Source organism: Aythya fuligula, chromosome 5, assembly GCF_009819795.1.
Source record: "Aythya fuligula isolate bAytFul2 chromosome 5, bAytFul2.pri, whole genome shotgun sequence".
NCBI classification, from domain to species: domain Eukaryota; kingdom Metazoa; phylum Chordata; class Aves; order Anseriformes; family Anatidae; genus Aythya; species Aythya fuligula.
In genome coordinates this window covers 47,468,480-47,496,330 of record NC_045563.1, presented here as the reverse complement: position 1 = coordinate 47,496,330, position 27,851 = coordinate 47,468,480, and the positions used below count along the sequence as shown (strand labels likewise).

Genomic DNA, 27,851 nt, shown 5'->3' with positions numbered 1-27,851 from the left:
TTTAAGGGATAAATCCCAACTGTTAGGACAGTGTAGTGACATTTCAGAGTATATCTTTGCAGGTTCATAGCACCTAGAGTACTGACTGCCATATATAGTCCTACCCCCAGAAAAAAAAAAAATATATATATATATATATATATAAAAGCCTGTTGCCACCACAAAGGGAACAATATGAGATGTCACCGAGAATGCTAGATAGCTCTCTCTCCTCTGGCATCATTTTTGCTCCATTGCTAGGCCAGTTTTCCTTCCATTGCTTTTGGAGGTAGTAAAAGAAATGCATCAAAGACTAAATGAACTTTAATGCCCCTCAAAAGGCCCTGATATAACATTTCTCAAATGGCTGAGAGCACTGCAGTACTCCTGTCATGCCCAGTGCCTCTGGCATCCTTCAACAAATATTTCTCTGCACAGAAAATTAAAACATTTCCAGAAAATGGATTAGCCCCATCCATGGGCCTGACCCATTTCCCCCCACCTGGTGATTACCCAGCCTGTCCCATAAGGCAAAGAGAAGAGGAGCAGTGCTGGCCTGGCCCCTCACAGTGGTCCCAGGGTAGCACCATGCCCCTGCCTGCCTGGGGAAGGGGGACAGCAGGCTCACTACCCTGCTGCTTGTTTGTGGGCTGGCGTCTTTCACATGGTCTGCACTTAACATTTCCTGACTGCTCTGTGGCATCTATCAAGCTGTCTGTATCTAATCTGTGCTAATAAAAATCAGCATGACAAAACACTGCCTTGTATATAAATAGCCACAGGTTTCAGAGCGGTCACTGAGTTTATAGTTCCAGATTCAGTTGTTCACACTTCACCAGTTGGTTTCCACCACAGTATATTAACTGACCATGCAAGTGGCCAATTAAAGAGAATCTGTTAAGGGGTGAGGAGTCTTTTGATAAAGGCTAGCAAGGGCTTCAGCAAGGAAGTTAAAAGGAATTCCCTAAAGCACTGCACCTCACTTTGTACAGCACAAGTTATTGTTGCTTTCTACTAAGTGATCTAAACATGGATGGAGTTGTGAAAGATTGTAATACCTAGCTGTTTTCAGACAATTCAGCACATGAAAGGAAGACATAGCACAATTCCAGTTTCCTGCACTCCAGGCATGATTTACAGACTTTGAACAAGAAATATTACCCTGTCCTGTTTGTTTTTTTAATTGATTACTTTAAAAAAAAAAAAAAAAAGAGCTTAATATCATGCCCAGAAGTGTCTACATTCAGCCACTTAAGGCAGACAATTACTTAATATAAAACAATGACAATTTGCTACATCCTAAATTTTGTTGTAAATTAAAAAGAAGCTGGTTAATCATGTTCATAGAACATATTGACTGTTTTTTTCCTTTTTAAGGTTTCTGAGGAGAGAATAGTCCAGTGTCACACTAAAGGATCAGATGTTAGTGTCACCTCTGCCACCAGGTCACCTGCGATGCCAGCAATGAGGTGCAACAAATGGTCCAGCCCTTCCTTTCTGAATGCCCAACAGGACACCACAAAGTGTGGCAAACAAGGTGAACACACAAAACTGAAATCAGTCGCAGCTGTGTGGTGAATAGAAATTATGTCCTGGCTAATGTCAAGCACTATCAAATGTTGAGCTGAGAATGTTTCAACCTGGGCAGATTACATTACTGCACCTTTTTGTCACTGGTGTCTCTGTGCTTCAGCTCCCAGTTTGCAAGTTGCCATTAAATAGTGTTCAAAATATATACATTAATATTTGTGAAACACAGAGCTACTGAACTTGTGAGAGTTATGGAAAGCTTATGAGAAGACAAGCATGTATTTCCTCACAGCATGTTGTCAGTAAGCCACACACCTTCTGGCTGAGCAAAACAAAACTAGAAAACAGTGCTCCCTTAGCAAGCAGTCCATACTGGGCAGGACTCCTGACAAAAAGCATGGTGCATGACCAGACTTTGGTTGCATGTGCATATTTAGTTCTGTTTTTCTTAAATTTTGAATGCTGGTTTGACCTTGGGTGCTTTCTAGTGTCATTCTTTGTGTGCACATACAATTACATTTTATTGCTAATCATACTATTTTATTGTGGGTAGATAGAGGAGTACTCATTCTCTATGACTCCCCAGGCTATGTTGACCTTCACTATCGTTCATTCACACTACTTCATATAGGTTAAAGAAAGTGATTTAGTGATGTTTGTACCAATTAACATATTCCAGATTCAAACTGGTTGCTAATCAGGTTACCTCTGAAGTACAAATCAGATCTTTATCAGCTTAAAGGTATTTGGTAAGTGTCAAAGCCACTTGGTAAAACTCCATGGTTTCTGGTGAGCTACTATTTACATCCTTTCTCATTATCTCCACAGCTACATCTGTTTGCTTCCAGTGCCTTCAATAAAAGTGTTTGTAATGTTAGCTGGGGCCAATACAGCTGTTTAATGTCTTTGAGGCTAAAGGTGCTTGTGAGAAGGAAGGGAGTAACACCTGCAGGACCAGCATCCATTAGGCATCGGAGAGACCCCAACCTTGTGGGGACCTTGTTAAAGCAGTTTAGAAGAAATGTTAGCTGTGTAGCTCTCCATGCTTGAGGTAACGTTTTGCACCTTTTGTGGGGCAAGCCTCTTTCAGAAGCTGTTCCACATTGCCTGACCTGCTCTGAGCCCTTTTCCAGGGTGGGCATAACCCCATGCCAGCAGACACCTCAGCAGCACAGGCAGGCAGGTGGCCTCCACAGGAGCCAGGCCCTGCCTCATCACCCTCCCCATGCCCACCATCCACGCTGACACCCAGCCGCTCCCCATCTCCAAGCCCCCTCCCAGCACATGCAGCAGGGCAGCCCCATAGAGGGGGAAGACCAAGGAGGTCCTCAACCAGGCACCCTCCAATGTGAGGACCATGCTCTGCCAGGACCGGGCACCTCCTCCTCTCCCCTCCCTCCTAGTGCTAACCACCAGGGTGCCTTTGTGTTACCTGGTGGGGTACAGCTCCGGGGCGCTCGCCTGCCATGCCGGATCCCGCTCCGATACCAGCCGCAGAGAGCCCTAGTGCTACCGTGCGCAGGAGCTCGCCCATCCACGGTTACACATTAACCGAGGCAGTTGGGCTGGTGTCTCACCCACACGGTCCCTCTCTGTCCCCTCGCTGGTGCCTTTCCTTGCAGCAAGATAACAGCACTGATGCCGCCGGCGCCAGCACGCGGCGCGCGGTTACCCTGGGACGACAACCCAGGGCTGCCCACGGTGCTTGCTCCCGGAACGGCACTGCCCGTGCGGGTAGGCCAGCTTGGCCCACACTGAAACCGCAAGGAGGCACAGCCCTAACGTTGGCTGCTGTTTATTGCAGCTTTTCCACAGCCATAAGGAAAATGACCTGGGTTGCTCTTTGCCTTGTTTTTGACCTTCCTGTGGCAGGCTGGGTGACTGGCACTGCCTGTCCCCAGCGGCCCTGCCCATGTGCGGCCTCCTCCTCCCGGTGTTTGACACCTTTCCTCTTGGTTCCTCATTTCTTCTTTACCCTCAAACTCCTACTTGATTTTCTGTTCCCCTGTTGTTGTGTTACCCCAACCATCCTCACATTTTCTGCCTTCTTTCCTGCTCTTTGTCTTTCTCTGAAACTTGTTATGGCAATGGCAATGTGCACAGACTATCAGCTACACACTTCTCAGGGTGGGTTTATTTTCTCACTTGTTGGGTGAAACCCACCCTTGGTTTTCATCTTCTGCATGAAGTCCAAAACCCTTTCCAGGTGAGCGCAGACCTTCTCGCTTCCCTGTGCTTTACTCTCATCCACACACCTCATTTCCCTCAGTTCTGTGCAGCTTCTTTCCCGAATGCCCTGGGGTTGCAGAGGGAACTGAACCAGCTTCCAGCCAGCCACAGAAGTGAAGGGTTATCACACACATCCCTCTGAAGAGCAAGTTGTACCAGCCACCGGCTGCAATGGAAGCAGAATTGGACCATCAAGAGTCTGTTTACCTCTGAGAAAAGCATAAAGAACAAGTCCTTTGTGCCCACTGATATGTTATCAGATGTGATTCAGTGGATCATATCTGTTTTGGCAATCACAGCGTAGGCAATTCAGTGCAGGATTTTTAACAAGCTTAGGATGATCAAGGAAAGGCACTTATGTATTTATAGAACTATTTAAGTTATAGCTATGATAGTCTCATGCCGTGCAGAGAAGGTATGCCACAAAAGAAATAAATAAGCAAAGTATGTTTTAGGCAGAAAAATATCTATATAGATGGTCATCTCTACCTCTCTCATGTTAAATAGCACTTGTATTTTAAATGACTTGAATACAGAAACACTGCTGAAGTCAGATCAATTAAAAAAAAAATAAATAAGAAATTACATAGTATGATAATTCAAACTCTTTGACCTTGAAGTTCAGACATTTACTGTCTTCTGCAAACCTTTTTTCTGATTCTACTAGTCACATACAAGATAGTTGCTTACTTTAAAATAATTCTTGTTATTTTTTTCTGCTTATTTTAATGTTTATATAAATATTTGAATTATAGAATAGGTGTTCTAGCTATAAAATACCATTTTATTTCATGCCTTGGCAAAGAGCTCCTGGGGTAAATATTTGGATTAATGGTTAGTAAATAGCAAAGAATATGACTTCATGGAATCATGCACTTCATTTGATTGCCCCTCTAGCTGTGCCAGATTAGAGCTTGTTCAGTAAATGTTATAGTTTTGGAATACGTCTTAAACCAAAATATAGGAGAGAAGAGTAAATGCAACCACAGCAATTTATGTGTTGAAAATCTATCAAAAATTTCTGTCTATCAAAAATTCTTTCCCTGAGGGTAAAAATGAAGACATTTCCTTTCGGTCTGGGGCTTTTACATTTTATTTTACCAAATAAAAATCACTATGGCAATGTTCACACTGGAAATCTGACTGTAAGTACCATTCTCTGAAAGAAAGTCCTTCTATGCATACATGGGTGACCTAAGTAGAATAATTAACACATATTATTATGACTTATTAGGACCCTGTAAGCTTCAGCTTACTTGTAATCATATGTAATCAGCAAAAGTAAGAACGGAAAAATAGATTAGTTAAAATATTTTGTGAATAAAGGCTGAAATATCAACAAATGCATTTCTGGGTTTTTACTGGTAGAAAAAGGCTCTCCTGGTACTTGCTGCTTGCAAGTCAGGTGAGTTCGAATGAGTGACCTTTCAGAAATGGGGTATACATGTGCTTGGAAATGCATGCTACATTATTAGTTTAAGGCTCACTATTTAAACAATTGTTCTTCTGCAGAACAATCATAGAAAATATATAAGGCTACCAGTGCAGTCATCAAATAAACCACAGTGAATTTTAGATGAATAGTCACAAAAATATTCTACTGTAATCACCTTGTGACACTTAAAGAAAAGCAACAGATGCACTAGCAAGCAACATACATGCATTTAGTAAAAAAGCTGTTCATGTGGGTTGCTCTAGCTACCCACTTCCCAGAGTACCACAGTGGCAGGTCAGAAATTCAGTCCTCCTGGTGATATAAATCTGAGGTTTCTTTCCTTTAGAATTTGGAAAGATGATGCAGTATAAATATGCATTTGTTCATTGTTTACACTCTCCAAAGTTAATTAAGAAAAAAAAAATGGAAGCAAATATGCATCTGCTTTCCAATTTATTCTGGTTCTATTCATAGGATTATCAAACACACTGTCACACCTTTGATACTGTGGAAAGCCCCTCTAGCTCTACAGATGTCTACTGACTTCACAAGGACATGGCCAGGCACCAACCTATACAAGCTGCTGCATTAACAGAATTGTCGTTGCATCTGACCATCCATAAATATACGCCTTTATGTTGGTGGGGAGAGTGCACTAAAGGATATATATATATGATAAAAAGGAAGAGGGCATGAACTCACCCCATTTTATATAAATACCCATTTTAGGCAGAATGAGCATGGGTTCTCTATATGCTGTGCTGAAGAATCAGAGAAAATACAACATACACAGCTCTAGAGCAGCCTACACAAGTGTGTATATATATAAATATATATATATGTGTGTGTGTGTTTTTAAACATACCTCTGCTAACTATCAATATCCATTCATTTTTGAGACATCTATGAAATTTCACTGAAGCACACCGTTTACAATTTAGTTCAAAACAGTGATGCTGGGGGAGAACCCATGCAGTTAGTCTGTTAAAAAAAATACATTAAAAACATTCAACATTAATTTGTTTTATAATTGATAGAAGCACTCAAAAATTAGCTACCAAAGAAGGCTGTTTAGTGACACACAACTTCAGGATATTTCTGTGGCTTTCCTATTTATTTTATGTAAATAAAATCCACTTTTAAGTTAATAGAAATAATCAGAAAGACTAATCTAGTTTTTAATAAATGGAGGTCCACTACAACATTGGTAATAAAATTATGTGCAACAAAGAATAGCATATGTTAAAAAATGTTATTTTTTTTGCTGCTGGGGAGATTACAAGGTTATCATTTGTAAAATAAGCATATTCCCGATAATTAAATTAAGGACATGAGCTGCATAAATCAATACAAATCACAGGAGAGAGGGAGAGGGATGCTGACTTTCACACGTAATTTGTTTCTGGCTACTTAACAGAGCTATGACAGACATTCGCTAAGTAGAAAGCAAACATTCACTATTTAGCTCACCTATCCAGCTAACAGCTATAAGCCTCTACCAGCAAAAGCTGCCTCCTTTGGCGCAGTGGATTGTTTGTTGTGAAAAACTTTTTACTGAGATGACTTTAAAAGAGCATTAGCTGATAATTTAAAGATGTATCTGTATTGATCAAGTAACAAACATCCAATTTTATACTTTATACTTGCAGTATATGTTATACTGCAATTCTGATTCAGGTCTACCCAATTGAGTAAGGAAGTTTCCCTTGACTTCAGTGGTGTGAAGTGAAGCTCTGTGGCAAAACAAGCCATACATCCCAAAGGAAGGGGGGAACTCCCTTCTAGGGTTAACCCACACCCCACTCATGCCTGTGCCTAAAACTTGCAACTTCAGCTAATGTCATTCAACAAGGAGTCTTGTATTAGGCAGGCATTAATGCAATGTTGCTAAATGTCAGTTCAAAAAGAGTAGCAGCCAAAACAAAGCGGGAGGAATGCTGTGTCATGGCATGGGCTGCAAACTGGCAGCACACCCTGAAAACAACAAAGTGATTTCACTACAGTTCAGTACAAATGTGTGAGAAGGAAAGACTGACACGCATAGATGGAAACTGGCTGTTTGAAAACCTATCGTGCCTAAGATCCAGCACTTTTCGTTCATCCATTACAGTGCTTTTCAGAAATTAAAGAATAACATTGGAGATTTCTTCATTTTTGTGTTTATCATTTAAAAAAATAGCAATGGATGAGCACTTATGTATTTAAATCATTATTTAGATGGTATTTTTACATCATACTGACTACAACAGAGAGATGAGCTGATCAATCATTACCATACATTTTGACAGTTTATACTAAAAGCTCTATAGATAATGTTTTAATTGTGTAAGTGTCCGTCCATTGCATTTTCTTTCAACTTCTGTCCTGTGGAAAATACAACAGGGTAATTAACCACAGGATATTTACCTGTGATATCCACCAAAGGGTATCAGAGTTTACACGAGCTCAGATATGGGTTCATTGAACTACTAACTGGGATGTGTAACTTACTGCTAAAATCAGCCTTAGTATCAGAGAAAAGAAAGATAGCAAAAGCGATGACTGCTTTTGAGAGACTCAAGGGAAAATCAATACAACTAGAAATCAGTAAATAGTTTGCAATGGGTGTCTTTTCAGAAGCAATTATGAAAAGTTATTAGTAGCCAGAGGGATAAAGACAAAACAATGGTCAGGATGCCACAAAAATTTTACAGAAGGTGATACTTTGTAGTTTTGGACAAGCCCCCTTGCCCAATACTGCCATGGGATAAGAGGGAAGTCTTGGAACTCCTGCTGCCTGGATATATCAACACTTTAATGAGTGCCGAGCAAGTAAAACATTACTCCATTTGCTAATTTTGTCTTTTTTATACTGTCAGGTCATGATTGAACACTGTGCTTGTGTTTGGTCTCAAAAGAAGGACATAGGTGGGCTGTGCAGTGTGGTAAGTGTAAGATAGGCAGCTGGTAGTAGGAAGGTGGCTAATACAGCGCTCACCTGGCAAGACAGAGCCAGCTCTCCAAATTGGACAGCAGCTCAGGTGCAATGGTATTTTAGCCAAGTCTGTCAAAAAGAAATGATGGTAACTTCAATTTCTAGGTAAGAAAGTACTGGTTTTGAGCTGACACCAAGTTTTTCATAGACCACAAAGCAGTTTTTGAATGGCAATGACATTTTGGCATTGCTCATATGGACTTAAGTTGAATCACTGTGTAAAAGGTAACTAAATAAAGGCTAGTGTGACTGAAATTAGTAAGACTCGTGTCCAAACAGACCCCACCATGTCTCCCTTGACTCGCAGGGTATCCCCGCTCTCTTGTGGAGGGCTGGGGTTCTCAGCACCCATAGCAAAGCCTTCATGTGCTTCTCAGCAGGTCTCAAGGCCAGCTCCTGAGAGCAAATGCCACCTGAGCTCCGGCTCCACCACGACAACATGGTGAATTCTGCGGGGTTCTTTGAAGGTGAGTGAAAGGAAAACGCATGACACAGTCACCAAAGCAAGTTACAACTAATGATGTACAATTTTAAGCAAGCTGAGGGAAAAAAAGTGTCACTTGTAAGTGGTGTGTGTCTTGCTGCTCTTTTGTAAAGCCAGCTGTGAAACATAGCTGCAATGCCTGCTTATAGCTAGGTGTGCAGGCTTCCAGATGTGCAAGTATAAAGCCTGCGGACATCAAAAGGGCTAACAGTCAAAAGCATTACCTGAACACCACCTTTATGTATTTCAAAGCAAAACCAGTTGAGCTTTCCCTGTAATCACTATCCTGCGACAACCCTTTAATGGATGGGGGGAACCAGCCAGCACAGGATCTCAGTGTCAGTGAAATAAGGAGGGTGCTGGTGTTTTCTTTTCTCCTGCAAAGCATTGCTCATGTCCCCAGCATCCATCATGGCCCTGCTGTTTGTATGGGGACTGAATAGGATTACACAGCAGCACCAGGTGGGAAACAGCAGACTGAGCAAAGCTGTTGAGAGGTAGAAAGGGCAAAATTTGTGGTCATACACTGGAAGTGTTGGAAAAAGCCTGAGCTCCAACCTGGGGGTAAGGCGAAACATGAGCTGATAACCCCTCACAACTGCATCTGGTATTTTGTACCTTGGTAACTTCACTTTCTGGAGCTTAAGAAGCTACTTCTTAGCTTGGGGTGGTCAAATATACCATGACAGTAACAAATGTGGGTTAATGAATTGCCGTCAAACAGGTGATGACTCTCATTAATTAATTAACCTGTGATCAGTTTTTCAGCTGGTTGCTCATACAAGCTGAGGCAGCAGACACCTTCTAATACAAATCTAGGATTGTCACTGGTACCCTTTTCAAAGAGAAAAACTTGCATTTCCCGTGTTTAGAATGTCCAAGTGTTTGGCATTTCCTACCATGCTAGGTGACCTGCTCCATCATTCATATCCTGGCATTGCTGTGCTTTGGGTAACTAACTCTCACATTTAAAACTGACTAAGATGTGTGCTTCTAAAGCTTTTGTGATCAACTGTCCAAATGAACATTTTTTTCCTATGTAGTGTTCACAGAAAAGTGATTTGGCAATTACATGTGTAACAGTGAATAACTCAGTGGCCAAAAAAAAAGAAATTAATGGATACCTCTTTGCCACTTTACCCATCTTGCCCTCTCTTCTGTACTGTGGCACAGAACCAAGAAGGAACACAGTTTTCCTGTAGGATGTTTAAGGCCCACATGATTCACATAATTTAACAGAGCCATTGAAGTAGTCTCTTATTCTGTGATCCTGTGGAAGTTCATCTCAGAATTAGCACTCCAGATGTGAGGTTAATCTTCTGGGCTCTGATTCTATCTATCTTCAATATATTTGGTGGGGATGGGATGTGACCCTCAGGACTGTAAGCCAGCTGTAGAGAGAAGCATCTACCCACAGTATTCCTGAGATATGTGACCTGCCTTGGTTCCCCATTATGACTTGGTACAATTTGCAGTTTTCTGGTTGTATAAGCTGGCATTTTCTCAAGAGGAAGTTCAGCATTTGTGTCATGGACTTCATACTTTTTGATCCATATTTGTTGTTGCTTTTTTTTTTTTTTTTTTTTTTTTTTTTTTTTAATCTAGCAGCCTGCTTTGCATAGATACCTTGGTAGCTTTCTCCCAAGTAAATAGGAAGCCAGTGATAATCCCCTCCATAATTCCTTGTATCTACACTTCAGAAATTTTAGAATAAAGAGACAGAAATCACCTTGTAAACAGAAATCGGCACCTACTAGGAGAAGGCAGCCTGATACAAAAGCTCAGGTGTAAGAACTCATTGAGTTTTGGTTCACACTCTTCTCATTAGTCTAAGCTGTCAGGGTGGTGAATTGGGAGATAAAGGATGGAATCAAAGCATCTGAAGTGCAAAATAAAACATTATCATGTTTCTTGCCAAGCAAAAAAAAAATAAATGTTGTAGCAGAGTTTATCAAATGCCACATCAAGATTTGTAATTACTGGGTAAACTATCTGTCATGCACAGAAAGAAAGAAAAAAGAAAAAAAAAAAAGGAAAAAAAAAAAAAAAGATGTAGTTAAGAAGTAAAAAGGTGTGAATATTATGAATTGTCCCATAATTTCCTAGGTTCTGAGACCTAGCATCCATGCTGTACACAGTTAAAGAAGGATAGGTTCAGGGAGTCTAATCTGGTTCCATAGGCCTCAGCCCTGAGAAACAAAAAGTTTTATTTATTTTCCATTGCTTGTTCAGTCTTTAATAAATAATTAGTAATTAAATTAGGGTGTTTTTGTTGTTGTTGTTGTTGGATGATTGTTTTTGGTTGATTGTTTTTGTTTTTTACTTTCATTTAACTTAAGTTTGTAGGGGTTGGGAGAGGTGACTAAAGACCATCCATAGCTCAGCATTAAAAAAAAAAAAAAAAAAAAAAAAGAATCACAGAAACACAGTCTGATGAAATCCTAAAGTTAGAAACACTCTGTGAGAACTCTGAAAAGAGGAAATGTTTTGCTTTGTACAAGCAGCCGCTGTCTGGCTCATAGACAGGCCCACAGTAGCTTGTTTGAAGAACATTGCAAACACTTTGGACAATGTGCATTTTATTAGGAAAAGGAAGCACTGAGGAATCAGCTATAATATACACAGCAGGAAAAAGTAAACGCATTAACTGAATTTAATGTGGACGAAAATGGTGGTGCAGGGAAAAATTCTGTTTCAGAAAGGTCATTCATTTGCCTCTGCATTCTTTCACCACATTTACATGCTGCTCACTGTATTCATCAAAGGTCTTCTTTATTCTTTCTTGGCACACATAAAACAATCACTTTCATATATAATGACATAATTACTCAAACAAGTCAAATGGGGAAAAAACAGCAGCTATTTACTTCAGATGTTAGCATTTAGCAGCTCTTCAGAAAACATATTTAAAGGGCTTGTGCCGCATATTTGAAACGGAAGAGTGAACATCACCTAACAGGGTAGATTTTGATGACAGAAAGCACTGAGGATGCGTCCTTCCCAGCCTGACCCCCCCCCCCAGGCTGCCCCAGAGCACATCCCGCTCCCTGCGGACCACAACAGCTGCAGGGGGCTGTGAACAGCTGCAGAACGAGGACGTTTTCACCGCCTTGCCCCCAGCTTCCCTGTGGTCAGCCCCAGCTCATCCTGTGCTCCCAGGGGCTGTTGGTGACACTAGGAGCTCTAGGGGGCCAAGGAAACCCCACAACCCTGCCTTGCCTTTAAAGGCTGTTTCTGGTTTGCCATCTCACTCTGCTGTCCAAGCAGCACAAAGATCAGATGTAACAAGGGGAAATCTTAGCCTGAACATTTGTAAATTAATTTGTAAACTAACTGCCTGCAGTTAATGCAGATTTGCTGTGTCTGAAAAGAGACGTGGTTCAAAAGGTAGGGTATAATGTTTCCTGTTTGTTTTGTAACTTTCTGTGCTATCATACAGTAGTAATGATGTAATCACTACCAGTAAATGTCACAGTCAGGCAAGGAGTCATTTAGAGCTCACATGATTACAGAAAAAATAGATACTGGTGTTGTTATGATGCTTATCAGTGCTGTGTCATATACATAACTATATTAATTATCTCAATTAAAAGCAGTTGATTCTGGGGCCAAGAGTCAAAGCATGAACTTTTGAGCCCTTCAGCACTTTTCCCTACAAGGGTTTATTCTGTTCGCTCTTCACATATCTCTGTGAGCGTGGATGGAGGGTGTCTGCTTGTGTTTTTCCAGAGTAGCCTGCTGCCTACCAGTCCACCCTGCCTAGCACACTGCTTTGGCAGTGCCAGTAAATGCTCACAAATAGCATGCAGGAGTTTGTTTGAGGCCATTATATTCACGTCAATATACACACTGTTATAGAAAGATCTAGCTCATTTCCTAATTACTAAGCATTTCACACTGGATGGCAAATGAAAAGCTTGAGCCCCAGCGGGATCATATGTGTCTGACCCACAAATAATTGTTTGACATCAGAAGGTTTATTATCTCCAAGCAGGAATGATAAGCATATTTCTTAATAGGTTCCCTACCCTGGGCAGTGCAAGCCTTCCTTTGAAGAGTGTCTCTATGGTAATTGATGTTAATGAGCAGCAAGCCAAGGAGAAACACTGGGTCACCAGGTAGGAAGCCCCCCAAGAGATAATCTAATTACTCTCCAAAACAAATTACTTTCAACCAAAACAAATTACTTTCAATCACTCTGCAACAGATAAGATCAGTGGAGAGAGCACAAAGCTGATGACAGCTGGAGACCGAGGCTTCACGAGTTTATGGATTGATCGCTTGTCTCTTTGGTCCGTTTTGTTGAATGACAATGGTGTGACAGAAAACTGGAGCCAAGAACTGAGCTCCCTTTCATTTCATTCAGATGAATGCAGGGGACCTGCCAAGTCGGTGCTATTTGCTGTGTGGCTCATTGATCTAAAGTTGGAAAAGCTGTAGCCATGCATGTTCACATACATAAAAAGCAAAACTCTCTAGGAATAAATGTACAGACTGGGAGATGATCAAATCCATTCACGGTCTGTGCAATGTTATGCTAGGAAGCCTAGGGTAAAACATTACATCATTGCTTATTTGTGCATGCATGTAAAATGTGAGACAATTCCATTAGCATTGGCTATTTTTTTCTACAGTATTATACAATCAATGCCATGTCTGCCTAACTGAATCCAAGTCACGCTGATGGCAATATGTGACCTATTAGTCAAGAGAATGGAAAAGGGCAAGCTACTGTCCAGCAACAGCAGCCCTTCAGCAGAACAAGGCTACAGTAACAGAGATTGGTAGCTGTGTTTTTACAGGCTTTATCTACTAGAGACCTCTGATAAAGAGTAATACACAGGTCTAGGGAAGACTGCACTGTTGAATGAAGCTTTGGTGCCCTGCACAGAGCTGTGAGAGGGACTTCCAGAAGTCTTCTGAAATGGGCTAAACTCTGAATTAGTTGGGAGACCTATCTTTATAATCCCCTTTGCAAAATGAGTTCCCGAATCAACACACCCGTATTCAAATGTACGTGGACCAGAGGCCCAGTCCTGCCTCCCTATGACTAGTGGAATGTAAGTCACACCTTTCTGTAAGCCAGTAAATTTGGACCAAACCATGTGAAAGAGGCATCATGATTTCACTTTTTCGTCCTCAGCACTTTGGTCAGCTTTGTTCACTTCAAGAACTGTGGTGTCCCTGTCATACAAGGGTCTTCCTTGTACCTTTAGCCGTGAAAGAACCAGGGGCATTTTGGCTCTTGCTTTGGACAGTAATGTTTAAGAAACTTTGTTTCCAGGAAAAAATAAAAAATAATAAAATAAAATAAACCACTTGGGATTTAAAGATGGTAAGTTCCTGCTGACCATTATATGTCTGATCAAAGTTGTAAATACATATAAAAGAAATACTGAGTGTAATTCTGCTTCTTACATCAGGTCAAGGTACATAACATGCACAACAGCTGGGTAGTGGGGGATTTCACATTCCATTTAATATTTGATGTGACGTTTAGAAAGATAAATCCCTTGTCTCAATGCAAGTATTTCACTTCACTTTTCAGCAACATTTCAGATTTTGTCTCATACTGGAACAAGTTATTAAATGAACCTGAATTACTTTTAGAATCTGAATGCACTACCTACTAGTTTTATCAGGAGTCAGATGTGTAAAACCTAAACAAATGTGAATTACTTTCTAAAGACCAGACATGCTTTTTCCATGCTGATTTGTTCTGCTTCTCTTACTTTCAAATGGCCTTTTAATTGGCCATTAAACTAGGAAATTATGGCTGATTAGGATCAATCCAAATGCAATGTTTTGGATGGACTAGCTATTTGAATACCATTCTTTTAGATCCCATGTTACTTCTGCTTTGTCAAATAAAGGTCAATTTTAGCTGCATTGGCAGGATGCTTCAGTAACCTTTGCCCTTCAGTTCTTGACCCCAAATGTCCCCCAGCCATGTTTCGTGGTAGCAAATCTGCCTAGTTAAGAAGCTGCAATAAGGAACATCAGGGAAAGTTACTTACTATAAATTCAGTTTCCAGATCCTTGGCAAATCATGCAGCTACTCCACAGCTGTGGTATATAGGCTGTCTTTCAGCAGAAAATTATTTCCTATGGTATCCAAGTGGAAGAACAGTTACTAATAGTCTTCATCCCCTTCCTCTTTTGCAAAGCCATTCTCACAACTTTCTACATGAGTAGTGTCAACTATAATAAAGATTGAGTCTGGGTGTCTTGTGAAGAAGGAGGGAAGATATCACACTTTTAAAATACAAAACAAAAAAACAAGTGAAGTAACTATCTACTAAACAGGCTTTGAAGGAGTCATACAAGAATTTTATTACTTCTTTTTAAGATGTTCCTCCTTACTTTTAGGTATAGATTAACAGCTGAAATGAAAGGAAGGCATCTACTGATTCATTCTAATCACTTTGTTTACCAGAAGCTGAGGATATGTCTCTGTGTAAAATATTCTTAACAGTCTTAAAAGATGCCACCAGGAAACCTTATACGTTTTTTAAGTTTGCATTTGTTCAGAATTGTTTCACAAAGGGCTTCATCATTTCATGAAGAGTCCTTCCTGCAGTATCATAATAATTAAAAGTGATGACAGTAGATGAATAAGCATTATACAAACCTCCAGCTTGTAGACTAAATTGAAACTTTGACACTATGTGCACCAGCATTCACTAATCATTTACATTTCTGTGTTTATCCAGTTCTGTTGGTGACTTGCAATTCCTAGGAATGATAAGCAGCAGAGTGTAACTTGAAATAATAGGTAGCAAGAAAACTGAGTTTTTGCTGACTTCTTAACTCCCCTTCTCTCTTACTCCACAATGTGGTAAATTGTTGTAATGTACTCAGCACATACCTCAAAATCCTTTTCGCCTGACCTTGTACAAATGTTTGAAGCCCAGATCCCAGAACCCCACAGCTATCTACAGTGGAATATTAGCAAGAGTTCCCCAGCCACATATAATTCTTACCTTCCACATCCACATGCTCAGTCTGAAGAGAACTTAGCAATCTGAAACTAACTTTTATAGGAAAAATCAGAAGCCATGCACTACTCCATGTCTGTCCACCAAGAAACTTATTGTAGCAAGTGTCTGCAGATCTTACCTATGTATTAGCAAGAGTGGGATTCTCATAGAGGAAAAAGAAAAAAAAAAAGCGCCAACATCATCAAGCTGGACTAGAAACCTTACAAAGCCTGTTGCAGAATACAACAGTGATTTAACATTAGTCTGGCAAATAAAGAATGTGTCTTACTCTGCATCAATTCAAACCTCTCACATCCTCTCCCTTTCTTACTTCTGACTGCCAAAATATGACCACCTTAGAGTCCCTAAGTAAGCATCCTTGTTAATTTTTCACCTCCTATGAAATGAAGTTTCACCTACATGGAAAAAACTCATCCCAGATATAACTCAGCAAAATTGCTTCATGGCCAGGTTTGTTTCAATGTGTCAGTATTGGGCTCATTGCTCAAGTCCTTGCACACTCCAGTTTCCTACTGTGTTCTTTAGCAGTAATTTCATGGCAAGTATCATTGAACAGGACTGATTAAGATCACCTGATTAATTCTGGCTCTGCAGGGTTTTGGATGTATTTGAACAGGACCACAGCTCTGACTACATATTTTTGTGAGTTTGAAGCCTCACTTTTGTAGGAAATGTTTATTTTTCTCCCATGCAATAACTGCTTAGAGTGAGGGAAAAAAAAATACTTCCAGGTCACTTGAATCTGATGAAACCTTGGTGAGCTTTACAGTAGACTTAATCGCAAGATATCATTTGACTGTGGAAGTTTCAAATCAATTCCGGACTAAATATTGCTCTCAGGAATGCATTGACTGATAGCAATAGTTAAGAATGCATTAGATAACAGAACAGTGAGACATGTTTGAATTAGTTGTCTGGCTGTATTCATTAGAAAGAACCGGCGATAACGCATGCAACTACCAATTACAGTAGCAACAATCTCTCCAGTGCAGTGACCACTTGGTAGAGCAGTTTTAGAACAGGGACCCCTCCAGAAGTTGATTATGTGAAAATCTTTAAGTATCTGATGCATTTGGATCCTGCTAATTCACTGGGGACTGCAATCCTCATGATATCTGGGGAGAGCCTTTGTGAATGCCTGCAAGACATCCTGTCAGTGGATGCATGCAGCAGGAACTGTGGAATCTTAATTCTGTGCTCATTTGCAGCCCAGGGAGAAATATTGTCACCTTTATGCCTCTTGGATTGCAGAAGCAGCTGGGAAGCAGAGCAGTCCTTGACATATGGTGGAGTAACCTCTCCTTCTTAGGCAGGTTTTTTAACTTGTGCTGCGTGGATAAGGCTCTTTATAGAACAAGCCCGTGCTCGAATGACTGCATATCACAGTGTACTGTGTCTTCACTTCTGCCATCCCTCATTGCCTGACAGACTCTGTCCTGCCATCCCACTGCCACTGGGGCAACTAAAGGCTGTCTTTTTGCTGTCACTTATGGGACAGCATGCAGGAACGGTAGCAGAACTCAGAACTAAAGGAATTAGCACTGACACCTCCAGCTCTTCTTGGGACCTTACTCCCCTCAGAGTACTTACAGCCTCTGTAATTCTTCCGCTTCTGAGTTCAGCAAAAACGGGAAAAGACTTACAGATCTCTACTCAGAAGTAATACTGAATCACGTTCATGTAATGCCTGCTCCTAAATCTGGGGAAGATCCCAAAGATACCTCAACAGAAGTAAAAAGTCCTTAAAATTCCTGTACTGTTTTCTTTTTTTCTACAATGACTTGTATATAGAAAGTTTTCACCATTATCTTCTGTAGATATTCTAAAGTTATTCTACTTTTGAACAGATGCCTTTTCATCCTGGACAGATCTAATTCATCACATTTTGACCCTCACTCAGCATTGAGTGACTCTCCTATGTAATTTTTCCTTTGATCTCCATCACAAGGTAGCCTCTACTCAGGGGTGGTTTCATGCCCTATGTCTGACCAGTATGTAGCAATCTTCTTTGGATTTGTTTCACTTAGTTCCAGTAATGCTATTGCCTACTAAGGCATAAACCCTCTGTTATCATTTTGGCATGCTCAAGGATCTCTGGATGTTTGAGTTTTAAAACATAGGCAGTCATGTCCTTACAAACCACATGCAGTTCAGCTTTAGTGTTACACAAAGATGAAGTTTTTGTTCTGATGAAATTACATAGGGCCACTGAAAACAGCAGTGGAAATAAATGATTCATTACAACAGGTGAAAATGCTTTTTCAGTTGTGTACTATTTTGTACTATTCTAGAGGTATTTTTATTCTACAAGACTTTTTTTCCTTTTTTTCCTGTCCCCAGAAAAATTAAAAGTCCTACACTACCAGGTTTCCTTGCTCTGTTTGTGTAGGGAGCAAATACAGCACTGGAAGTGATGGTGTGATTTCCCCTGTAATGTCTTTGCAAATACATCTGTAGAAACACACAAAGACATGCATTTCTATTGAACTTTAGTAAAAGGATGCCAATAAATGATAAAGCTCAGTGATACATATAGGAACTGACATGAAAATCACACTACAGCTATTATATGTTGAAAATGGTGAGATTTGTTAGCTCATTTAGCTCTAGTTTAAACTAAGGTACTGAATAGGGCTTAATCACTAAGGTTTTGTTTGTTTGTTTGTTTGTTTTCCAGAGCCAATAAAGGAATAACTACTTCAATAGATTATTTAACCCTTATTTCTTAAAAAGCTGTTTTGAGGTAGGATTGGTACTATCCAATCCAGATAAGTAGATGGAGGCTCTTAACCTCGGTTACTAGCTCCAGAGGAACTTGGACAAATGAATTAGATTGAAAGATTCCTATATTAAGAGAGGTAATTCCATAGAGTTAAGAGAGGTAATTCCAGAGAGAGAGAGAGAGTTAAGCACTTCATTTTCATTTGATCTGATTTGAGACTTTAAAAATCAGTCCATGTAACATCAGGAATAGTAACAATGAAAATAACTTTTAAAAGCTCTTAATCAGTAAGCAATTCTCACCTATAGCCAGCTTTTTCACTGATTTGAAGCATCATTTAGTGCAAGTGATTTGTCCTTCCCACCTCAGTTTTTGATCCTCATTAAGGAATAATACCATTAAAATGAATAAGCAAGTCAAGCATCAATTCTTTGCTGCTTGAAAGAAATTTGACATTTTGATGAAGAAACCAGTGTATATTTATGATGGTGAATATTATTAACACTACAGTATGAGATCATCAGTACACATAAAATAGTTTCTATTCACTGGGATGCACAACAAAATGGACCAAAGCCTTTCAGATTCATTTCCGACCATAACCTCTGTGTGTGTGGTGGCTGCTCGATACCTTGAAGAATGCACATGCAGCCAGGGTGAGTTACGTGCACAAGTGCTGTGGGGCCCAGGGTTATGAACTGCCTCTGTCGCGGCCATGTAATAATGTTGCAGAATTGTGCAGAGGGAAATAAATAAATAAATAAATAAATAAATAAATAAATAAATAAATATGGTCCCAGACTCCTTGCTATTATTTACTGTTTTCATAATATTGTGAACTTGTGTGATGTTTGAAAGGACATAATTTCTCAAATCAGCCTGTAATTTGGAGGATGCAGCAGGAGACACCTGAAGGTGATGCCATCCTGATTTTTGTTAATTACTCGTCACCCATGCAGAGAAAACTGGACTTCTTTCTGGGTTCCTCAAACTGACCATCAGAAAGGAAAAAGAAGTAGTCAAAAGCAGTGGTTGCTTTTGAAATGGCTGGTGACATATAATCCCTTGCTCCAGGGAGCTGGTGATGCAAGGCCCTGATCATTCAAACACTAAATAACCGATGTGGTAACTTCAGTGCCGTAAGGTACATGTGGTGATTATGCACCATATAAGCATGTATGCACATGCAAGTCATCGTCCTTCAAACCTCCATGATTTTGCATGGCCTTGTCTAAATGTACAGCCTCTCTGAGCTGGGATTAGTCTTAAAGTAAAGTTATTTGTATGAGTGTTTACAGGACAGAGATGCAAGTGTTTGGACAAAAAGATGAAACTAAGCAGGTAGTGAAACAATATTTGGGAGCTGACAGGAAGATTTTGTTTGCTTGCTTCAGAGAAGTTGCTGGGGCAAGGTTATGTTTTGCTGAACTGTTAGTTTATGTGTCCCGTGGGGGAAAGATTTTTTCTTTCTTTATGAAATCCCATCAATGCATATTTTCTCTCTTGGGATCTGAGAAAATTCCTTTAGTGCTTTGGTTGGATGGACAACAGAAGAGTCAGCAATGATCCCCTGGCGTGCCCCTGAGATGCAGAAAGCACTGAGCAAACAAGAGGTGCATGTGTCTGCTTCTTTCCATGAAAAGAGCCCACCTGGGAAAAACTGCTGGTACACGGTCAGGGACAAAATCTGCCTCATGCTTATGCCGGGCTCCTGGCCGGAGGCGATGCAGTTTTACTACACACGCTTTTTTTTTTTTTTTTTTTTTCCACCTATTTCTAGGTACGGTCAGGGAAGGAGAGGAGCTGGAGAGCCCCCCAAGCAGCAGCTCCCCGACGGCGAGGCCAGCCCGCACACCGGGTGCCAGGCTCCATCTAGCGACCCGGCGGGGGATGGCCGGGCGGCAATACGGCCCGGAGCAGCCGGGGGGCGAGCGGAGGCGGCGCCCCCCGCCCTGCCCGAGCCCTCCGGTGCCAGGCGGCGGCCGCGAAGCCCCGGCTGCCTCTCCCAGCCTGCTCGCACCAGCATCCCCGGGGGCGCAGCCGCCTGGTTTCTGACCGGAGAAACGGGGGACGGGCAAGCGGCAGCGCCGAGGCTCGGCTCCGGAGGGTGCCCCGGGGCACCTCCACGCCTCCGGGTCGCGCACCCCCGACCCCGTGTGCTCCGGGGCTCAGTTCAGGGCTGGGCTGCGGGACCGCCCGGCACGGCACGGCCCGGCACGGCATGGCACGGCCCGGCACGGCCCGTCGGGGCAGCCCGGGGTGGCGGGGAGGGGCGCGGCCGGAGCCCCGACGGCGAAGCTTGGAGGTGCGGATGGGGAGGGAGCGCCTTCAGGGTGTCCCCTGCGCCATGATGTCACTCGATCAATATTTTCGGGGGGAGTGCCCGCCCTGGCCAATTCCCGCTATGAAACGGGCTCTATATTGGAGCTGGATGCAGCCGAATCGATCGGGCTGATAACGGAGGCCTATAAAAGGCCGGGGGGCCGGCTTCGCCCCAGCTACATCCCGCCGCACCGCCAGCCGAGCCGAGCGCCCGGCCTCCCCCCTCTCCGCGCCCCTCCAGTGCCGCCCGCGATGGGGCCGCGCCCCGCCGCCCGCCGCGCCGCCCTGGCGCTGCTGGGGCTCGCCGCCGCCGCCGCCGCCGCCGCCGCCCGCTCGCTGCCGCTGCCCGACGCCGGCCCGCACGTTAACTACGGCTGGGGGGAGCCCATCCGGCTGCGGCACCTCTACACCGCCAGCAAGCACGGGCTCTTCAGCTGCTTCCTCAGGATCGGCGGCGACGGCCGGGTGGACGCGGCCGGCAGCCAGAGCCCGCACAGTGAGTAGCGGGGCGCTGCGGGGACGGGGCGGGACGGGACGGGACGGGACGGGCTGGGCTCACGCCGCTCTCTCGCCTCTGCCCCGCAGGTCTGCTGGAGATCCGCGCCGTGGCGGTGCGCACCGTGGCCATCAAGGGCGTGCGGAGCTCCCGCTACCTCTGCATGGACGAGGCGGGGCGGCTGCACGGGCAGGTGAGCTGCGACCCCCGGCCCCGGCTCTGCCAGCACCCCGCATCCCCTCCCCAGGCGCCCCCTTTTCGCTGTAGGACCGGAGGGCGATTCGCGTCGCCTGAAAGGGATTACTAGAAGGAGGCGACACGGGAACAGCGTTCCCAATGCAGCGAATCTGTTGCATACAGAAAATATAGTATAGACCAGAATTGGGGGCGTTTGTAAGTCTCATCGGTTGGAGGCTGCGTTTCTGCCCCAGAAACAGATTAAGTCAGGCCATCGGATCTGAACAATTTCTTGCTGTTCAGCTCAGATATTCCAAAATATATATATGTAAGATGCCTCCTTTGGAAGGGAGATGCACCCAGATAACCACCACACGGGATTGCTGACCCCCTAGGTGGTACCAAACAGAAATGGGACTTTGGGGGCAGGAAGGGCTCATCCCTGTTGTCCCATTTCTGTCTTGGGATAACAGCACACCTGCAGGACTCTTGATGGATGAGGAGTTTAGTGACTTACTGATCCCACAGTGTTAGCTCGTGCTCTTCATCTCGGTATGCTAGCGTGTCTGCTGGGCATTATCAGCGATATAAACTTGGGTTGGTAAGCCATATGCATGAGCTGCTAGGATGTGAGCTCAGAGTCAGTCTTTGTGTAACTGCTCTACAGGAGCCTGAGCTGCACGGAGCGATGGCTTTTTACTGTGCTGTAGTAAAGATACAGCTCGGTTCTGCTTTGATAACTCTGGCAAAATTTCTGCTGATTTCAGTAGGGCAAGGACCTGGCCCGTTGTCAGAACTCCCGGTGTCTTTTATGAGAGCAAGACAGATAAAGTTATGGACTGAATAGGCAACATAGGATTTAGCCTTTCTATCTCAATTTCCTTGCTTTTCTGGGCTAGAATCAGACAATCGATGCAGTGATAAGGTGTATAGGCTCAGATCATCTGGTGGGTCAATTATTAGCTTAAAGTTTTAATGTAAATCCAAAGCAAAATGATCGATGAAAACAAAACAGAGTCCGGGTCCTGCTCCCACTGGAGCTGCCGGCTGGACTTTAGCAGTCACAGAATTTTAAAATAGCTTTCAATAATACCATTTTGAAAGCTAATGATTATCCCTTGACTGGGTTTGTTGCTGTATACTATCCATTGCAGGTTATTGGCTTTTTTTTGCCATTACCATCACATCTTTGTGTCATAGACCAATTTTATTGCCATATTCTGGGAAATAGTTTTATTGGCTTCAGCAACAATAATCACAGAAGTGAAAGGAATAGGATTTTACACACAGAGAGAAGTTTTCTCTTAAGAGATGCATCCCCCTCTCCTATAGCCACTCTGCTCTAGGGGTGTATTTATTTGGAAGGGAGAAATAGATGGTTTCTAGCATATGCCAGCTGTATTCCTCCGATTGCCAAAGAAACACTGCTGAGACCGTGCCCAGTTCAGGCTGAAGGTGAGAAATCAGGTCGTTCATGACACCTGCTATCACCTCTCTGCTATCAGCTGGGGTAGACAAGCTCTGCAGGGAAGCCTTTGCCTTATCAGCACTGTCTTCAGCAGTGGAAGAACGAAAGGGCAGATGCAGTGTCTGGGGACTGAACTCAGTGACCGCGTGCCCTCCTGAGACGTGCCCCTTTCCAACACCATGGAAAATTAGTCACTGGGGCTGGTTTTGAATGTGCAGTGTGCTGTAGCCTGTCTCAGGAATTCTGTAGTTTAGCAGAAATCTGTTAAACTGCTTGATGCATTAACATATTATGAATTCCTCCTATGGAAAAAAAAAATAACCTGGAAATACCTAAAGTGCATTTGATACTTATTAAAAATAATGCTAGAGACAATCCCAACGTAGTCAAGAGGGGACGATCCAGTTGAGACACAGGGGGCTCAATCAATAACCGTCATGGTTTGTTATGTGCACTTGCTCAAGAAGCTCTGCTATTTCATCATCCTCGTTAGTGAGGCTGACCACTCGTAGGTATAAGGACAGGCAACAATTCAGCCATGATTACGTGCCATATATGTATGCTTTTCTGAGATACATTGTGTGTGGAAGGACATATACTGTGTAATTTATATTGGAGAAAATGCCTTTTTTTAAGAAAAAAAATATTTGATTAGTTTAAAAGGGGCTTTTAAATGACAGCCAAATGCAAGCATTTAATTGTACTCCATATTCTTGATGATGTTTGAGGAATGACTGAGAAGTATCAGACATGTTCTATATTTAGACAGGCAGAGCATTCGTGGACAAACACTTATCACTGAAGACTGAGCCATTGTCAGCAATGGTCTTTTATTGACCGTGAGTTCAATCACCTGTGGTGGCTGAGCCTGAAATAACACCAGAGCTGTAAGAAATGCAGTGCTTATGAAATGATCTAACCTGGTGATACTAAATCCTGATGTCTGCACAGTATGTCACAAGTGTATTTCTACGAACTCATCCCGAAGAAAATATATTCTCCTATACAAGATCTTAACTTGCACTGCTATTAAATTGTCAGTTCTAACTTAAGTCTAATGAGAAAATAACATTGCATGAATTGTTCCTTTGTTATTTCAATAAATGCTGAGTAAAAAAAAAAAAAAGGCAGTTACCTTTTTAGTATTATTTTAATCTCTGGCCACATTTGTGTGAATGCTGGCTTTGACAGTACTGCCTTTCTACTGTCCTGATCCCAAAGCCCTTACACAGGCGAATCTCTAACAGCACTGGAGTATCATAGGGCTGTTGGATTAGGTCTCAGACAAGAACTGTCAGCAAATAAGGACAGTTTATCTAAATAAGCACTGCCAACTGAGGTTCTTTTTCCCTTTGCTCAGGACAGGGTCATTGGTAGATGTGGAGAAGTACACACACATCCTGGTTCAAAGCGTATCTGGTGTGACAGACATGCACAAGCTTCAGGAGTTCTGCATTAGGTCTTCTAATGGCCTCGACCCCTAGCAGGCGTGCTGTGTGCAGCATGGGGAGCTTTAGACTTATCCTGTGGGCCTTGGTCCATAACTCAAAGAACAGCCATCAGAGCCATAGTGAGCACCACAGGTCCCGCATGTGTCCCTACAGCAGGCAGGCAGAGAGGGAGGAGGACTGGTGCCAGAGGTTTAGGCTGTGGCTGAGTACAGTGTACAGTGTGGTTGAGTATAGTGAATTTGTACAGCAAACACAGTGAATCTGGTGGGCACATTTGTAATCCTCTTTACTCCTTGCTGTTCAGCTCAGGTATTCCACTGAAGATTGTTCCTTTGAAGAGGAGATTCGTCCAGACGGCTACAACGTATATAAATCAAAGAAATACGGGATATCGGTGTCTTTGAGTAGCGCCAAGCAAAGACAACAGTTCAAAGGAAAAGATTTTCTTCCACTATCTCACTTCTTACCTATGATCAACACGGTGCCAGTGGAGTCAACAGACTTTGGTGAATATGGTGATTATAGCCAGGCTTTTGAACCAGAGGTATACTCATCGCCTCTTGAAACGGACAGCATGGATCCCTTTGGGATCACCTCCAAACTGTCTCCAGTGAAGAGCCCCAGCTTTCAGAAATGATGCTGATTACACACACGGTTTTAAAGAAATGTTGCAGAATATTGCAGGTGGTTAGCTTCTCGTGTAGTGATGTTTCAAACTTTTTTATATATTTCAGTATGGAGCCAGCCTTTTCCATACAGTGTGTTGTACCGGTAAGAGATGAGTGCCCAGAGGCTATCTTCTAAAGAATTGCCTATCCATAGGGTTTTATTTGAGAAAGAAGGATTAAATAAGAAAAGCTTAATGCATTCATTGGAGTTCCTCCATTAACGTGGTGATGATAAAATAATTACAGTTTTTGTACATCCAATTCATTGCCACCTATGTTCACCTGTTATTTCTGCTCATGGGAGCAAATGCAGAAAACCTTTTTGCAGTTCACGGGAAGGTTCACAATCTGGTAGCTTCAGAGGCTTCAAAATCTGGTAGCTTCAGAGACTAAAGACAAACATTTGGAACAAAACATGATTAAGGAAGACCTAGCAAATGTGGTTATGTGAACTAGAGTTAATGCTGTCTCTTGAAAAGCTGCTGACAAGGTTCTGGGAGAACTTTCTATTGAAAGCATACCACTGAAAAACAATTCTGCCTGTATATTGTGCTTTTTCTTCCCTTAGGAAAGAAGGGACGAAAGGGAAATATTTCTTCCTTCCCTTATTGCTAAGGGGTACTTCAGAAAACTGGATCTTTGATTTCTTGTATAGGCTAATTTATGTTCACTGTGGGATCTGCATCATCCAGCATAGATTTCTCATTAACATTAGTGGGAATTCAGCATGGGGGTTGAAGTGTGTACAGAACTAGCATTTCTGGTTTTCACGTAGGGAATAAGCAGTTCAAATCTGTGTTCAAATACAGATTCTGTTGTATATACAAATGTATGTCATGAGCAAATGGCGATAAAGACTGAAAATGGATAATGCATAGGTCACATCAATTGCAAGGCGGATTTTTCATGTTTTATCTGTAACCACCAGCAATTCTTTTAAGTCCTTTCAGGATGATTCTGCATCAGTTGAAATCAGTGGAGAGACAATATAGTGACATAAACGAGAACTGGGACAGCCATGCCATTCTTCTTGCAGGAAGGGATCATGGCTGCCTTGTGGCTAAAAAACATATGACTGATGTCCTCAGTTCTGTTCTCCCCTTATAGCAATTTGACAAAGGAATAAACAAACTGAAACCAAAGGAAAAAAAAAATAAAAAACCAAAAACTGTTCAGGATTCCACTCATTTCTAAAGGTTCACTTATAATAGAGATTTCTGTACAAAAGCTCTACTGGAAATACTGGTGTTTTTTCTGACCTAGCACTTCATTGCCAATGCAATATTTATAATTAATTTATTGAATACATACATCTGTTTATTTTGTTACTGTTATTTATGCGCGAAATTCTATTTATATACTCTTGAAGGTGGGTTTTTTAGTTGTAACAAATTTTGTGAAGTTTTGTAATCATGAAATTTTAGGAAACAATAGCTTTTTCTGTGCATTATCAGTAGTGTAATGTGTACATTTGCAATAAAAAATCATCTTCAACATGGAAATGTATCTGATTCTTTTGTAACTGTGAAGTAGACGCTTCAAGGAGCTTTATCAAACCACGGAGTCTGTGTGGAGAGGTGCAGCTGAGGTACAACACAGAGCGAGTTTCCCAAAGCCAGTTAGGGCCAATGCTGGACTTCGAGTCCATCTGCTGCCAGTTGCTGCTGAGCTCCACATGAAACTGCAAGTCTAAGAAAAGTATCTTTGTTATGGAAGGGTTTTGGAAACAGCTCCTTCTTCAGCGAGGATTTGCTGATGGCTGCAGCCAGAGCAAATTTCCAGCACAGGCAAAGCTGCATGCCGGTATGCCAGCATCTGCGCACTGCGGGCACTGAAGGCAGCAATTTCCAACCAGACTTGAACCACACTACATGCTCCACATGTGTGTTTTTATATTAATACATCAACCATCCACCTGCAAAACACAAAAACGATGTAGGTAGAAGGCTGATCTCTTTTACAGAATGGCACCATACTCATCAGTGCACCTGGGGGGGCAGGAAATGGCCGTGTTGCCTGAAAAAGATCTTTATTTCTGGCAGGAAAAGAGGGACTGAACATTTCAGTTTGGAAATGCTGCAAGGGTGACTCACAGGAGTTGCAGATTTCTTGGCTGCAAAGCGTCTCCCATGGTGTTTTATATTCTCCTTTGTGCTGAGCCACTGCCACACATCCGGAGGGCTCCTACTCTTCATGTGTTGGGAGACGCAGTCCTGATTTTCTAGTTGTTTTATTTCAAAAGTTTTTGTGCTTGGGGTATTCTGGTTTTTGTTTGTTTGTTTGTTTTGTTTATTTTTTTTTCTTTTTCATTTCTGTTTTTGATCAGACACTATATTATTTTTGAACATCAGGTATGTGTCAAGACCCTTTCATAAAAATCAAAGAACAGAAAGCAAAGTGAAATGAACATGAATATTTAAAATTTGGTCAAAACCTCTATTTTATGCTTTAAAAAAAAAAAAAAAAAAAAAAAAAAACACAAACAAAAAAAAAAAACACAAGCAAACTAAGACAGTTTTGATGGGAAACACAACAAATGACAGAATTCAGGGGGCACACTGTTTACATTAACATGTGAGAGATTTTAAAGTAGATTTAACATTATTGTGAATATTGTCAAGAGCACAAAGTCGAGCATCCTTACATATGTGAATAGCACCTTGTGACCCTATTTGCTGACACCTTTGGGTCTGCATCTTCCACCACCAGCACGGTGTTCCTTACTGTAACAGCATGGTTAGAGGTTGGTTCAATATTTATTCAGACGGGGAAGAATGCCAGGAGCTAAATTACCCACACCACTTCCTGAAGCACTTTAGTTTCCCTTGGAGGTTTCCCATCCAAGCTCTGACCAGGCCTGGCTGCTTTGCTTATGAAAAGTGACAAGATCCCTGCGTGAGGTGGAACGATTACTG

The 27,851-nt window shown here is 42.2% G+C and overlaps 1 protein-coding gene across 1 annotated transcript; it reads left to right on the top strand.

Moving 5' to 3' along the window:
• The first annotated feature begins 20,928 nt into the window (after positions 1-20,928).
• Positions 20,929-26,079, top strand: FGF19 (fibroblast growth factor 19). The gene is made up of 3 exons (XM_032188825.1): positions 20,929-21,172; positions 21,262-21,365; positions 24,573-26,079. Exons 1-3 carry the CDS (start codon positions 20,929-20,931, stop codon positions 24,903-24,905), a joined length of 681 nt encoding a protein of 226 aa, XP_032044716.1. The 3' UTR covers positions 24,906-26,079.
• Positions 26,080-27,851: the final 1,772 nt, after the last annotated feature.

What these genes read in the sequence shown, in the direction of transcription:
- FGF19 (XM_032188825.1), top strand. Translation starts at nt 20,929, where the DNA reads ATGGGGCCGCGCCCCGCCGCCCGCCGCGCCGCCCTGGCGCTGCTGGGG. An exon ending in CGGCAGCCAGAGCCCGCACA is followed by an intron (nt 21,173 to 21,261) that starts GTGAGTAGCGGG and finishes TCTGCCCCGCAG; the next exon opens with GTCTGCTGGAGATCCGCGCC. An exon ending in CGGGGCGGCTGCACGGGCAG is followed by an intron (nt 21,366 to 24,572) that starts GTGAGCTGCGAC and finishes CTTGCTGTTCAG; the next exon opens with CTCAGGTATTCCACTGAAGA.